The sequence below is a fragment of the Lithobates pipiens genome, unplaced genomic scaffold, assembly GCF_037356315.1.
Source record: "Lithobates pipiens isolate NorthernLeopardFrog02 unplaced genomic scaffold, aLitPip1_a1.2 Scaffold_25, whole genome shotgun sequence".
Lineage (NCBI taxonomy): Eukaryota > Metazoa > Chordata > Amphibia > Anura > Ranidae > Lithobates > Lithobates pipiens.
In genome coordinates this window covers 487,203-503,799 of record NW_027507787.1, presented here as the reverse complement: position 1 = coordinate 503,799, position 16,597 = coordinate 487,203, and the positions used below count along the sequence as shown (strand labels likewise).

Sequence of the window (16,597 nt, the reverse complement as noted above, 5' to 3'; positions counted from 1 at the left end):
CTTAACAAAAAGGGGTCATGGGGGGGCTGGGGTTGAACTGTCCTGGAACTTTGACACTTTTTGTTTACATGAAAAATATTTTGTTTTTGCTAGAAAATTACTCTGAACCCCCAAACATTATATATATATATATATATATATATATATATATATATATATATATATATATATATTTTTTTTTTTTTTTTTTTTTTTTTTTGTTTTGTTTTTCAAACCTATGAAAAAACGAGTTATTACTCTATTAGTAGTTATTTGCCAATATATATTGCAAGAGAAAAAAAAAATTATTAATAAAAAATAAAAATAAAAAAAGGAGAGAATAAAAAATTAAAAATAAAAGAGTAAAGAAAAAAATATTTTCCAAGAGTCAGCAGTAATCCACTCAAAGGAATGCTGACCAAGATAGGGGGTGAAGTTCAAGTAGTAAGGTATTGAGCATCAAACCAGACTGTATATGTCAGTAAGGCATTTAACAGGCAGGAGTACCGTATATACTCGAGTATAGGCCGACCCGAATATAAGCCGAGACCCCCAATTTACCCCCAAAAAACTGGAAAAAATTATTGACTCGTGTATAAGCCGAGGGTGAGACATGCCTGTCCATCCCTGTGTGTCCGTCCATCCCTGTGGGTCCATCCATCCCTGTGTGTGTGTCCATGCATCCGTGTGTGTGTGTGTGTGTGTGTGTGTGTGTCCATGCATCCGTGTGTGTGTGTGTGTGTGTGTGTGTGTGTGTGTGTGTGTGTGTGTGTGTGTGTGTGTCCGTGCAGCCTACCTGTGTCCAGCCTGCCTGTGTCTGTCCAGCCTGCGTCCTGTCCAGCCTGCGTCCCGTCCAGCCTGCGTCCCGTCCAGCCTGCGTCCCGTCCCGGCCCGTCCCGGCCCGGCCCGTCCCGTCCCGAGCCGAGCCTCCGTCCTTCAGCTCTTCGTCGGCGGCCATTCTAGGATTCAAAAGCCGCGCCTCCGTCGGTGATAGGCGGAACACTCAATTTCCCACTGACTGCTGTTCCGCCTATCGGATGTCCGTGATAGGCGGAACACTCAATTTCCCAGCAGCCTGTGTTCCGCCTATCACGGGCATCGTCTCATCCTCGTCCGTAGTACGAGGATGAGACGATGCCCGTGATAGGCGGAACACAGGCTGCTGGGAAATTCAGTGTTCCGCCTATCACAGGCGAAGGCGGAGCCGGAGGCGCGGCTTTTGAATTCTAGAATGGCCGCTGTCTGTCTGCTCGACACGCTGATCGAGCGGGCAGACAGCGATGACTCGAGTATAAGCCGAGGGGGGCACTTTCAGCCTCAAAAAAGAGGCTGAAAATCTCGGCTTATACTCGAGTATATACGGTAGTTCATTTGTATGTAATTCTATTTTGTTCACGTTTTTGTCCAAAGTGGAACAAATTAGGTTTTTCCTTCAAGGCAGGGGTGTTATGTGGAAGATCAACTATAATACCCCATGTTTGGAGTAATTGCATGCCATCTTCAATGGTAGATATAGCAAAATGTTTCCCGTTGTAAGTGGTGAAGATAGTGGCTGGATGTCTCCATTTGTATGTGATCTTATGATTAGATAATGCCTTTGTTACAGTTTTGAGCTGTCTTCTCATTTGTAGTGTAAATTGTGAGAGATCGGCGAATAATTGTATATCTGAGTATGGTGGTGGCAGAGTAGTTAGCTCCCTCGCTTTAGAGAGAATTTGCTCTTTAGCTTGATAAAAATTAATTCGCAGAATAACATCTCTGGGAATTGATTCTTCTAGATGTTTTGGTTTGGGAATTCTATGAATATGATCGATTGTAAGTTCAATCGGCGATAATTCTGGCAATAGTGTAGAAAATAGTGTATTTGCATAGTTATGTAAGTCCATAGGTAGAACTGACTCTGGTGTTCCTCTCATTTTAATGTTGTTTCGACGTGAGTGGTCCTCGAGATCTGCCAGTTTCATCTTGACCCACATGGAATCATCTTTTTGTTCTGTACATGCATCCACTAGCTCATTCACTGTTTCAGTGCATTCTTCCATTTTGTTTTCAACGTATTGCAGTCTACCATCCATATGTTTCATATCAAGAGAGAATTTATGAATCACGGAGGATAGATTAGATATAATAGATGATTGTAATGACACAAGCATTTCTTTCATTGTGGTATCTAGTACTGGCTGACCTGATGTTGGGAAAGCAGCTATAGATGTCTGTAATGAGGACATAGCATTATCACTATGCAGAGCTGTGTTCACAGTATCAGCTGCCTGACATGATGAATCCAGCTTCATCCGCGATTTTGCGGGTCCCTGGGATGTTGGGGATAGATGAGAGGAGCCATTAGAATATGAGGATGATATTTCCTCATCCATTTCAGGTGGATGGCTATCAGAAAGGTTTGTGTGAGTTTTATTATTTTTCCTCACAGCTCCGGCAGCACCATCTTAGATTTTAGTCAGCTCACTGCTCTGTTTAAATGTAAATGATGACAGCTTTTTTGGTCCCCTTTCTTGTCCTTTTTTGCGAGACATTATTGCCCCTACTGCCCCAGGAGTACTGCAGAGTATTTAGGTATGTTTTTAGAGGAAAATACCTGCCTGTTTTTTGCTGTTAAACGGCCGGCTGTGGAGAGCTCTAGGCTTAAGCAGCAATCTTCTTCAGCGCGCAAGCCACGCCCCCCACATTATATATTTTTTTAAAGCAAAGGCTCTACAGATTAAAATGCTAGGTGTTTTATTTGCAATTTGCACAGCAATTTTTCAAACGCAATTGTTATGGAAAGAAATCTTTTTTAAATTTGAATGCACTAAAGCACACTATATTGCCCAAGTGTTTGGTAAAATATAAAAGATGATTTTATGCTGAGTACATAAATGCCAAACACGGCATACTTTAAAATTGCACACAAACTTGCACCGCCAACAAACTACATACATTTTTAAAAGCCTTTAAAAGCCTTTACAGGTTACCACTTTAGATTTACAGATTAGGTCTACTGCTAGAAGTGCTGCCCTCAATCTGACGTTTGTGGTGATACCTCACATGCATGGTGCAACTACGGTTTACATACGACACGAGACCGGCGCTTGCGTTCGCCTTTGTGCGTGAGCACGGGGGGACAGGGGTGCTTTTTCTTTTATTATTTATTTCTCTTTTTTATTTTATTTTTACACTGTTCCTTTTATATATTTATTTTTTTATTTTTTATCATTTTTTATTGTCATCACGGGGAATGTAAATATTTCCTATGATAGCAATAGATAGCGATAGGTACTCTTTTTTTAAAAAAAATTGGGGTCTATTAGACTTAGACTCTGCCTCAAAGCATCTGCCTCAAAGCATCTGACCACACCAAGATCAGTGTGATAAATTGCTTTCCAAATTTCCCAATGGTGCTGTTTATATCCGGCAAAACCAAAGTAATGAAATGCTGGTAGCTTTCTCAGGTTCCCAGGTGTGACAGGAGAGCTTGAGAAAACCATGGAAGATGGCAGGAGTGAGGGGGGGCGTTCTCTCCCATTGCTTGTAAAAGGATTGCTTTTACATGAAAGCTGACAGCTGGCTGAAAAGATTGATACCAAGATGATACCTAAACCGGCAGGCATCATTCTGGTATAAACACTCAAAGTCCAGCAACATACCAGTACGTTGCTGGTCCTTGTTGAGCATATATTGGAATGTTCTTTTTTTTTCCGTGAAGCTTGTGGGCTGAACGAAAAAAGGAGATCGATTGGTGGGTATGCACACCATTAGAATACCGCCCTGCATCCACCCACTTCTAATGATGGGCATACATTCAGGGTCTTTTTTTTAACTGTGGTGGTGAAATCACCTCCTACAGGGCTGGAGTCACTGATTTATGTATACTAGGAGCACCCTCTTGCTGTGAAGATAAATAAATCAGCGCTGCAGCTGAATGGTGTACCTGAAAAGCAAACAATGGTAACAATAAAAACATTAACTCAATAAAACAACAACAATTTCTGCCAAAAGAGAGTAAAAAATATATGCTGAAGCATGGGGGCAATGTTAGGGGCAAATTTCCCCTCCACCCCTGCCCCCATGTTTCGGAATATATGCTCTTTTTTTAAACTGTGGTGGTGAAATCCCCTCCTACAGCGCTGAGTCACAGCTTTACGTATCGTGAGAGCAAACGCTGTTGCTGTCAGAATAAATAAACCTGTGCTGCAGCTGAATGATGTACCTGCAAATTAAATAATGTTTAACAATAAAACAAAGTAACGTTACAGTATAACAGTAAGACAAACCATACCTGCAAAGCAAATACAATACAATGAAATACAGTAACAATAGAGAGAGCCGTAGAGAGAGAACAATCGAGAGAGAGAGAAAAATAGAAAAATAAAACAACTATTTTTGTCCTTTTTCTTTTTTTGTGTGTTTTTTTTTTTTTGCACTTGTATTTTAACTGTACACGTTCCAGATTTGGGTCTCTCGAAATGTGATGGCCCTGTGTATGTGTGCCTTAGGACTGTGCAATGCTGACCCTACGCTAATACTCCACTAGTGTGTGGTAGAAATGGAAACATTCACCTTTGCAGAGACCAGGTTGGTCAGGACAGGAGGGACAATAATAGTGGGTGTCACACCTATATCCACGTCTTCTGCAGACATGACATCTTCTTTGGGGTGCTCTTTGAGCAGGGGTACCACGAAGGACTTCTGCGAAGTGCCTCCCATGCAGCCAGCTCACTGCATTTACATTGTGAAGTTGGTCCACAGCACTGTCTGGGAACAGAAGGGCTGTGATGATCTCTTCCTGGAATTTAAGGAAGGATCCAGTTCGTCCTGATGCTTTGTATAGCACATAAGGATTCAGCAGAGCCAATTGGAATAAGTATACAGACACTTTTATATACCAGCGTCTTGCCTTACGGGCAATTAAGTACAACGCCATCATCTGGTCATTGAAGTCCACCCCTCCAATGTTAAGGTTGTATTCGTGGACACAGAGGGGCTTCACAACAACACCAGTCGCTGTTGGAATTTCAACTGTCGTGTGTGCGTGAAGGGAGGACAGAACAAAATCATTCCGTGTATCTCTCCACTTCACTGCAAGCAAATTATTACACTTTAAGCAGGCTCTCTCCCCTTGTCTAAGTCAGGAATCTACAAGCCGTTGGGGGAAGCCCTGGTGATTAGATCGCACAGTGCGACATGCGCCAATTCCACAATCAAAAAGTTGACTAAAAAGTAATAATTGTCCAGGTACAAGTGGTACCCCTTTCCGAATAAGGGTGACACCATGTCCCAAACAATCTTGCCAGCGCTCCCTATGCAGTCTGGGTAGTTGAGGGGCTCCACATGACTGTCTTTCTTTTCCCTCATAAACCATAAAACTATATGTATAGCCTGTTGCCCTGTCACAGAGCTTATACATCTTGAACCCATATCTGGCATTCTTGCTGGGGAGATACTTTTTGAAAGACAAGTGGCCAGAAAATGTAATCAGGGACTCATCAATGCAGACAACTTGATTGGGAGTAAACAAGGCTGCAAACTGTTGGTTGAAATGGTTTACGAGGGGTTGAATTTTGTGTAGCAGATCGTATTCAGGGTCACCCCCCAAGGACGACAGAGTTCATTGTCATTGAGTGCATAAACCGCAAGATCTGCTCATATCGTGTCCTGGCCATGCAAGCAGAGAACACGGTATATGATGAATTGGGTCAGTGGACCAATATGACCACAACTCACTCTTTTTAGTTATGCCCATGAGGAGGGATAGGCCCAGAAAGGTCTTAAATTCGGAAACCACAATAGGTTTCCATTTTCTGGCAAGGGTCAAATGGGGATTAGCCGTGATGAAATGACCAGCATACAAATTACTTTGGTCCACGATAGATCTATAGAGATCTTCCATGAAAAACAGTGAATAAAAATCAAGTGACGTAAAATCATCTCCACCTAAATTCTGGGTTGGCCAGTGAATGGGGGAAGTAAGGGGGCTGCAGAAATGGTGGGCTCCCAATTAGGATTGGAAAATGCAGCGGGAAGGGCACTATGGGCTCTACGGGCCTGTATATGAACTCTTGGTGGCTGCGGGGCACTACTTGTGCTAGCCACCGCACCAGCTTGAACTACCACGTCACCACGTATTACTGCAGTGCTGGTTTGACTACGACCAGGGTGTACTAGGCTGCTGGTGCTTGCCAGTTCACTAGAAGGATAAGCGGCACTAGTACTGGCTCTCTGCTCCCAATACGAGAGCCCTGTGGTTCTTGCACCTCAACAACAGAAGAACAGGGTTGGGTACACCTGACCTTAGCAGAGCCCACTATTTCATCTGCAGAGCTATCTGTCGGGTGCCGCTGCTGTCTACAGGTCCGTATACTGAGCCTGAATCTGACAGTGAGGCAGCTACCCTTCACTCTCACCTGTCATGCTCAGTAACCTGTAGGACTCTTCACTTGTATACCTCTGTTTGGACATCTTGGCCTCTAAATGTACTGGTACATCTAGTGAAAGTCACAGGCAAAAGAGCACCTGATTGTCAGCGACTGCTTTAATCGCTACCAAAAAAACTAACTGTTAGCGTTCATAGGGATTAGACATGACTCTGCGAACGCTGCAGTTATGCGTGTTGTGTTCAGTGACAGTGATCGATTGATACTGCACTTGGGTGAGCTGGGCTGGGTGAAGGGGCTAAACGCAGGTGCTAGCAGGTGTCTGGGCTCATCCTGCCAACGCTGTGTTTTTGGGAACACCTAAAGTACTGGGGACGCTAATATAGTTCTGATCAAATCAAAGATATTGATCCATTCAGGCACTATACTAGTAAGGGAGGTGTATGGTGTGTGCATGTTTGTTAGCGCTACTGGCACTAATCTGACACTGCCTGGGACTGACGCTGACACTAAAACGTATATATATGTGGGGGGGGGGGTGCGATCAGGGGGTTAAATATCTATATTCGTTAATTAATGGCGGGTACCCAGACACTATAAAAATCTGGTAGTGACAGTAACTAACTGGTTAACTAGCGTCACCCATGACACTAAATGCAGTGATTAGAAAATAGATCTATATACTATATTAGTGACACTGGTGACAGGGGGTGAAAGGGTTGACTGAGGGGTGATCAAGGGGTCCAACCTTTTATAGGGGATTAATGGGGGGTACCCTAGAGCCACCTAGGCCTACCACTAAGTGCCCTAATGCTGATTAGTATCACCAGTACAGTGATAAATCTGAAAACTGCACTTGGTGACACTATGACAGGGAGTGAAGGGGTTAACTGGGGGATGATCAGGGGGAGACAAGTGTGCCTATGTGTACTGCGTCAGTGTAATGTTGGTGCAACTCACTGTTAGATGTCCTCTCTCTGGAACCAAAAAGGATTCCACGAGGGGGGGTGACATCACTTCCTCTGCCTGTGTTTACATTACACAGGCAGAGGACAATCTCATTCACCAGAACCGGTCACCAGGTTCAGGCCAGAAATCATTGGCCTGGGCCTGGAGACTAATCAGTTCAGAAGCCAATCCAATCAGTGTAGGTGTGCCTGGTGCGTGCTCCCTCTAGATGGCCGTGTGCCTGACTTACAATGATGGCGATTCTCACCGGAGAGCCAACTTGCCACAGTACAACTGCGACGATCAGTCAATAACTAGTTATTAGGTATGATTAAGTACCGGTAAAGGGGCTGGAAACAGGTTACCTATTTTATTTTATGACTCCGTTTGCTGTATAGACTGTTTTTATACAATACAGATATCTTTTTGGAGTGGGGCTATCTGGATTTTTTCGTTTGTACAGAAGATACATATTGATTTTGCCCAGAATGCAGTGTCCTTGTCACTTCTATTAGCTGAACTAAAAGTACAAAGTGTTTTCTTCCTTCTGTAAAATGATAATCCCCCTTACACTACCGTAATGTAGATAAAGAGATGAAAACATGTTCGAAGTTTAGCCTGGGTGACAAACATCCTTCATAGATACAGTGGCGTGAGTGTTGCAAAAACATTATTCAAAGTATTACTAGGATAAAATAAAGGAACAAATGCTGAAAAAATACCTCCAATTCAGCCACCATATCTAAGCACCAGTAAGTTGCAATATATTAAATTTTTAGATATATGCTTAAAGATTGAATTGCCCAGAATTAGAATCTTCATGTGTTTATATTATAGAAATAATAGTTGAACAATGTAGTTATTACTGTTATTTGTTTACCATGACATCTTCAATGTTATGTATATTTCTTTCCTTAGGACCGACTGGAAATAAAGGGGAGCCAGGTCAAAAGGGAGTTGGTTTGCCAGGACAACAAGGGCAAAAAGGAGAGAAAGGAAGTCCAGGTAATTCATGAAAACCAATAGAAGTGATAAAATATAAAGGGGGCTAATGTAGTGGTTGGCTTGCAACTGTAAAACAAGGACGTACTGAAGTACTTGAACATGAATTACGTGAAGAATATACATCTATGATCTACATACTATATGTCTTGAATCATATTGCACTGTAGTCACCTGAGTGAGACATTTATCAAGCACATTAGAGAGACTTTTGGATGCAAACCAGGATTCCTCTCAGGTAGTATACTCTACATGATAGTTTTATTTATTTGCATTTTTAACCACTGCAATTGTATTTCTGAACAACCAGTTGAGACAGTCTATGGGGCAAATTTATCAGTTTAGATGAGACAGATTTTTACTCTAAGGCCGCGTACACACGGGCGGATTGTCTGCCCAACTAAGTTCGTCAGACAAACCCGACAGACAGTCCGTTCAAATTTTGAATGAACAGACTTGACCACACACGATGAACAGACAGTCCGCTGAAAACTTGCGCGATGACGTGTACAGCACGTACGACGGGACTAGAAAAACGACGTCCAATACACTGCAATGCAACCTTCAGCCGTGTAAATCCTTTCTGAGCATGCGCCATACTTAGTCCGTCCAACTTGCCTACACACGAGCGGACTGTCCGCTGAAACCAAGTTTGGACGGACACAACCAAGTTTCAGCGGACAAAATTACGGAAATTCCGAAAGACAAAGTCCGCCAGACTGTCCGCTGAAAAAGTCCGCTGAAGCCCACACACGAGCGGATTGTCCGCTGAAACACGTTTCAGCGGACTAAGTTGGACAGACAGTCCGCCCGTGTGTACGCGGCCTTAAAATCAAGAAGTGACCAGGGTCAGGTTTTATTTAGTCCTAGTGCTTCTTTAGAGCAGATGATAAAGGAATGCATAGTTGCCAACATTGTAAAAAAAAAACTTTCAGGACACTTTTTTGACTGTAGGCAGAGTGTTATTATAATTAGGGGGTGGGGCATTCATTTGTAGGTGTGGTATAGAAAACAAATATGTACAGACCTCCCCCAGGACAACCCACCCCCCATATGTACAGAGCCCCCAGGACAACCCACCCCCCCCATATGTACAGACCTACCCCCCAGGACAAGCCACCCCCCATATGTACAGACCTCCCCAGGGCAACCCACCCCCCCATGCACTGAGCGGCGAGCAGAGGATTCAACGTGCAGCCTCCTGGAGAGTTGCTTGCTCAGACTGTCACTCTCCGGGTGGCACACTCGTGACAGCAGGCAGCCACAATGAGTGTGAGACAGACCAGAGTCTCACTCAGAGTGGCACCAGGAACCAGGGCTCTCCATCACAGGAGATCAGCTCATGGATCCCAAAGGGGAAGAACCAAGAGGCAAAGCCCACGTGGCAATGAAAGCGGCTGCCAATAGAAATGGAGCCCAATTTCTATTGGCAGCCGCATTCATTGCCACCCAGGCTCCGCTTCTTGTTTCTTCATCAAGAGCTGGACTTCAGTAAAATGGGCGCGACAGAGACATCATTACCTAGTGCCAGCCACGGACCTCTAGTGGCTGCAGCGGCGGGGAAAAAAAATCGGGAAAAGGCAGATCTCCCGGGACATTTCCCGGGAAATGGTAAGACCAGGATAAAAGTCTAAATCCTGGGAATGTCCCGGGAAATTTGGGACAGTTGGCAAGTATGGGAATGTATCAATTAAAGTGGTTGTTAACCCAATTAATCAGGCACACAGATGCAAGATATGCAAGATACGTCAGAAGAGGAATCGCTCATCTTCCTCCCTGTGGCCAACAATGCAGTGTGTACGAGAGGAGAGGGGATGGGGGGAGGAGAGGGCCAGAGAGGGGCGTGGCTGGGAACGTAGAAGATCGGCTTTCTTATTCCAGACTATATGTTGCCAGGAAGAGGGGGGGAGGAGGGGGAGCTGAAAACAGGCAGAGAGGAGAGAGGAGACCTGGGGATGATGCAGACATGCATTTAGACCATGGTATCTTGGCTCAGCATCCATTGTAATCATGGTCTGTTCTCAGGGGGGAAGACAGGAGCTGGAAGGATCAAAAAGGTATTGTAAGATATACAGAGAAGTAATGCAAAAAGCAAAACCACCAAGCACCAAGTTGCAGCTTGCACAGTAAAGGGAAAGGAGCAGCAATTTTTTACATTTTTTTTGGAGGATTTGACTGCTCAATGATCAGAGCACTTTTTACAATTTGGCACTATGCTGCTTTAACTGGTAATTGCGTGGTCATGCAATGCTGTACCCAAACAAAATTTGCATCCTTATTTTCCCACAAATAGAGCTTTCTTTTGATGGTATTTGATTTCCTCTGCGATTTAATTTTTTTGTGATATATAAGGAAAAAGACCAAAAATTTGGAAAAATAAAAAGATATTTTTTATTTTTTGTTATTAAAAAAAAAATCAATAAACTCAATTTTAGTCATACATTTAGACCAAAATGTATTCAGCCACATGTCTTTGGTAAAAAAAAAAGTCAATAAGCGTATATTTATTGGCTTGTGCAAAAGTTATAGCGTCTACAAACTACGCTTTCTGGAATTTACACAGCTTTTAGTTTATGACTGCTCATCTCATTTCTTGAGGTGCTAAAATGGCAGGGTAGTACAACCCCCCCCCCTAAATGACCTCATTCTTGGAAAGTAGACACCCCAAAGAAATTGCTGAGAGGCTTGTTGAACCCATTGAATCTTTTTTTTTGTCACAAGTGATTGAAAAATTACACAAAGTTGTCAATAAATGATATATTGCTCACACGTACCATGGTTATATGTGGAATTACACCCCCAAAATACATTCTGATGCTTTTCCTGAGTATAGGGATACCTCATGTGTGAGACTTTTTGGGAGCCTAGCCATGTACAGGACCCCGAAAACCAAGCAACGCCTTCAGGATTTCTAAGGGTTTAAATTTTTGATTTCACTACTCACTACCTATCACAGTTTTGAAGGCCATTAAATGCCAAGATAGCACAAATCCCCCCCATTTGCTGATAGGCATGTTGAGTCCATGGAATATTTTATCCACAAATTGCGGGAAAATTACAATTATTTTTTATTTTTTTTGCACAAAGTTGTCACTAAATTATCTATTGCTCAAACATGCCATACACATATGTGAAATTATACCACAATAAATTCTGCTACTTCTCCTGAGTACATGGATACCACATGTGTGAGACTTTTTGGGAGCCTAGCCGCGTACGGGACCCCGAAATCCAAGCACCGACTTCAGGATTTTGTAAAATGGTGATTTCCCTTTCCTCACTACCTATCACAGATTCGGAGGCCATGAAATGAAAAGATAGCACAACCCCCCCCCCCCCCCCCAAAATGACCCCAAATGTCCCCATTTTGGAAAGAAAACACATTTTGCAGATCTCGATTTTTGTCACAAAGTTCTGAAAATTGAAAAAATAAAAAAAAACATTTTTTTTTCTTTCTTAATTTTCAAAAATAAATGAGATCTGCAAAATACTCACCATGCCTCTTAGCAAATACCTTGGGGTGTCTACTTCCCAAAATTAGTCATTTTGAGGGCTTTTGTGCTATATAGACATTTCAAGGCCTCCGTAACTGTGATAGGTAGTGAGGAGTAAAATCAAATTCTGTCTGACATTTTGGCCTATGGCATTGTTAACAAGCCTTCTATATCTTTACAGATCTATTGGGACTCTAAAAGCTTACATTAGAGGCCTATTTATTTCTCAAATTTCTCAAATTTTAAAAAAGAAAGAAAAATTTAAAAAAAAATCTAGGGTTTGGGAATGTTCTATGGCTGAAGCTGCCTTACAGGCTAAACTACAATATAGAAAATCCTACTATAGAAGCTAAAAAGATGTGGATAAAAAAAACAGGTACATGCCGATATCTCCCTATAAAAGCAGAACAGAATTTTTTACTCCTTCAGCAAACTTATTTTGAGATAAATAAAAAATCTTGCGAGCTACCAATATAACAGGCTATAGGTCTAAGAGAGCATCCAATAAATGAAAAGAGATGGTATGATTTCTTTCAGCTGACGACACCAGTCAGTCACACTCCCATAAGCTGTGTTAAACCAAACAAAAATAGATAAAATGTGCCGCGCTGTATGAATACCTCTGTGTAAATACTATAAATTAATATTAACATATGATTCCAATCCATAAAGTGCAAATTACAATAGTGATTATTTGAATAAATAAAAAATATTAAATAATATTGTGCCACAATATGTGAATTCCTCCATTACAAAATAAATGTTCAAACACAATGCAAGATGCCAAATTAAGTAATGACTGTGTTATGGTGCATACATTCAATATAAACAATTAACATTCAGTCTTCGAGAGGAATGAATACATTTTTAGTAGTGAGTTATATTGGGTACTCATTGGGTTCATTAATAAAGTGGGGTTCTTCTGTTATATATGCTTCTTTTGATATGTGATCCTTTACTGGATACTGATCCTTTTCAATTATGGATCGATCACAGGGTCTCTCACGTAATCCACCAGCAACTTTGCTGTCATTACAATTAGTAAACTACAGCAGTTCATTCCTGTATATATTATGCAAACGGTTTATCTACATAAGGTTTATATATTTATTATTATATTTAGTCCATTGCACACCAGACATATTTTATAATCTTACATACGGTTATGACCCCCAATCCATAAGGCAGTATTAGTGTCTCTCTCCCTCTCCAAAAGATAGGATTTTTTAAATAGAGTATCTTTAGTGCAGTGCTCTCGCTGTTAGGTAAGCAGTGTACAATATATCTACAACAAATTGGCGCCGGTCTGCGTGGATTTGAACCACATGAAAATGGCTGCCGAGCCACTATATATTCTAGCATCACCAGCCGTCCAACAGAATCCCCCTGAGGAAGACACGTGACAAGCCCCATGTCGACACGCATTGGGGAGGGGCCAGGACAGTGGAGAAGCCAGCTGAGGCATTGATCTCTTAGAGCAAAGGCTAGAAGCACAAACTTTACACCTATTGGATCAGGAGTTTAGTTTATGCTTGCTATGTATAGAGTGGTGATCTGGTAGCACCTCTAATATGTGAGTACAATGGCTTATTTTATATAATATATTTGAGCAGAAACATTATCACACTATCCAGCTTATTTCTTTGGATAGATTAATCAAGGACATCCACAGTAACAATTTGCAGAATCCATTAACCTTGAGCCCAGTGTTGGTTCTACTGCTCATTTGACCAAACTTAGCTGTGCTGTCGCAACCCCTGAGGTGAGCACAGGGGGAGGAGGGGAGCATGTGTTTGAAGTCACTGAAAGCTTTAATCAGTGAAGCATTGTCACAAGTCACTGAGGATTTTTCTTTGGAACACTGTTTATAACATCAATTGATCCTATATGGAATGAATATTTATTTATGACATTTTGTATCATGCGTAATATCAATTGTTTATATTGAATTTATGCACCATAACACAGACATTATTTAATTTGGTATCTCGCACTTTGGAATTGTGTTTGAACATTTATTTTGATTCACATATTGTGGCACAATATTACTTAATATTTTTTAAATTCAAGTAATCATAATCATTGGAATTTGCACTTTATGGAGTGGAATCATATGTTAATATTAATTTATAGTATTTAGACACAAGTATGCATACAGCGCAGCACATTTTATCTATTTTTGTTACCTTATTTTGAGGTGGGGAAAATACGGGCCACCTTTTAGCTACAATAATAAAAGCTCAAAAATCACCGATGCAAGTTGTAGGATTGCAAGTATCTCCAACTAAAATTGCATGAACCAACGCAGAGTAGGGATGGTCCCAATGGTCCAGTCTTATATAGTGTAAGGATTGAGAGAACGTTAGCTAGAGGCAGGTTAGTTAGTGGCGTGCAGGCAGTTTAGTATATATATATATATATATATATATATATATATATATATATATATATATATATATATACACACACACACACACTGTGTAGTGTAGAATATATATACAGTGCAGGCAGTCTAATATATATATATATATATATATATTTTGTGGGAGATTAGCTCATGGAGATCACCTTTTCTGGAAAAATTAAGGTCAGTGTGCAGGCAGTTTCTTTAAAATCTGGATGGTTGTCAGCTTTATTTAGAAGAGTTTTGCAAAGTCATGAAAACAAACAAAAAAACAGTAAAGTAAATCCTTGCTGTCTGGTGCTAAACTAAACAGTAGACTCCTCTCTATACGGTGTGGGGCTGGTCCCCATCACCCACAAAACATGTGGTAAAGCAAACCTTCCTTTTAAATCCAAACAGAGCTCATCTCTCTGATTCCCTTCTGAGTCTCAGGCCACAGCTCTGCCGTGCTCTCTTACTGCTCATTTAAAGTCCACCTGAGCATGGATTCAAGTGGACCACAACATCCGGACCGGAACCAAGCCTGCCACAGAGGCTGGAAAAACCCAGGGCGGATTCCGGTTCAGTCTCTTACAATAGAACCCATGCAAGGTGAAATATACAGATTATCCATTAACTAACCTCGTCACAAAATATATCTATACACACACACACATACACACAGTGCAGTCAGTGTACAGTATATGATACAGTGTATTGAAGTGGTTAAGCAGAACCCTATGACAGAATTAAGAAAAAAATGGCATAGGTCGACCTCACACAGGCCATACCAGGCCCTTTGGGTCTTGTATAGATTTTAAGGGGAACTCCATGTTCCCCACACCAATTTTTTAAAAATTGGCATGGGGTCCCTCCCCAAAATCCATACCAGACCCTTATCCAAGCAAGCAGCCTGGTAGGCCAGGAAGTGGGGGGGAGGGGTGAGCGAGCGCCCCCCTCCTGAAGTATACTATGCCGCTTGACCTCAACATGGGGATGGAGCTTTTTGGCTTTGAAAATTTCTTTATTAAAAAAGAAAAAAAAAAGTGTTCTGTGATGTCCATCCATCTTCAATCATGCTGCCTGATGGACCCTAAAAATGGAAAAAATAAAAAAACTCCGCCTCGGTGGGAGGCGTACCACCGACTGCTGTCTTTTTGCGGTGACAGCTGTTATCTAGGCAAGGGCAGGGCCACCCGGTGATGTAACTGAGTGACCCTACCCCTTCTGATGGCACATGGGGGGGAAACTATGTCGTCTTTTTTCTTGTTTTTTATCTATTATATATATATATATATATATATATATATATATATATATATATTACACACATACACACACACACATACACACAAACATACTGTAGGTCGTTAAGGTATAGTGATCAGATTGAATATAATGGTCAGATTTATATCGTCATTAACTCTGTGTAAGAAGAGTGTAATCACAGAGTTTGATGTGATAAAAGGTTTCTATTAGTAATCAAGGTATAATCTGGAAGGCACAGAAAAGAAGACAAAAAAAGGGGGGGAACATTTTTGTTTTTTTTCCTCTTTGTTGTTGTTGCTGTTGGGTGGGGTTGGTTGGTTGGAATGTTTTGTGCGTTTTGAGTTTTTGTTGCAAATTGGAAATAAATTATTTGGATAAAAAAATAAAATCCATCATCTATCTCAAAGCTGGGGGCTCTCCCCCCATCTCCCCTTTATCGTTACCAGAACCCGATCTTGATCTAGAGCTGTGCACTAAAGAAGATTCTCTCCCAGCTCTCTCTCTCCTCTCAGTCTCAGAGACAGCAGTGGTAGACATTGGCTCCAGCTTTTGTCAATAACAGGCACAGCCAGTGAGGAGAGCGCAGGTGTCAGGGCCGAGCAGTGCTCTATGTGTCAATAGACACACAAAGTGCTGCTCAGGACCGAGCCTGCATGAGTGTCCCCCAAGCAAGCAGCTTTCCATAGTAGGTACTCAGCGGGGGGGAAGAGCCAGGAGTGCCTACAGGAGGCTGGAAAAGAGGAGGATTGGGGTTACTCTGTGCAAAACCACTGCATCGAGCAGGTACATATGTATGACATGTTTGTTATTTTAAAAACAAAAACTGTATTTTATTTTTATTTTAATGCATGCTGTGTGAATGGGAACACATAGCAAATATATAGGATATCTCAAATTGCACTGCAAAAGTTGAAAGACCATCTATGAAGCTTCAAGCTCAACCCTAGTAATGTCACTAAGCCAATCACAGCTTTCACGTGGGTATTTCATAGTTCTATTTAAACTATGACCTCAGTGACTGTTAGCTTACAAAATTACACCCTTCATTCTCAGCAGTAGAGCAGAAAATCTGGGAGCGAAACAAACATAAATATATGTTACTGGGGTGGGCTAAAATAAAGTGAACATTTTGCCTTACCCCATGTGCAGAT

The 16,597-nt window shown here is 41.7% G+C and overlaps 1 protein-coding gene across 3 annotated transcripts in view; it reads left to right on the top strand.

The window, feature by feature from the left end:
- The window catches only part of LOC143930051 (pulmonary surfactant-associated protein D-like), a 69,542-nt gene that overhangs the window by 32,124 nt on the left and 20,821 nt on the right, over window positions 1-16,597 (top strand). For all 3 annotated transcript variants that reach the window (XM_077453949.1, XM_077453948.1, XM_077453946.1), the window contains one exon: window positions 8,217-8,303. In XM_077453949.1, coding sequence (XP_077310075.1) covers window positions 8,217-8,303 — 87 coding nt within the window. The remainder of the gene's footprint in view (window positions 1-8,216; window positions 8,304-16,597) is intronic.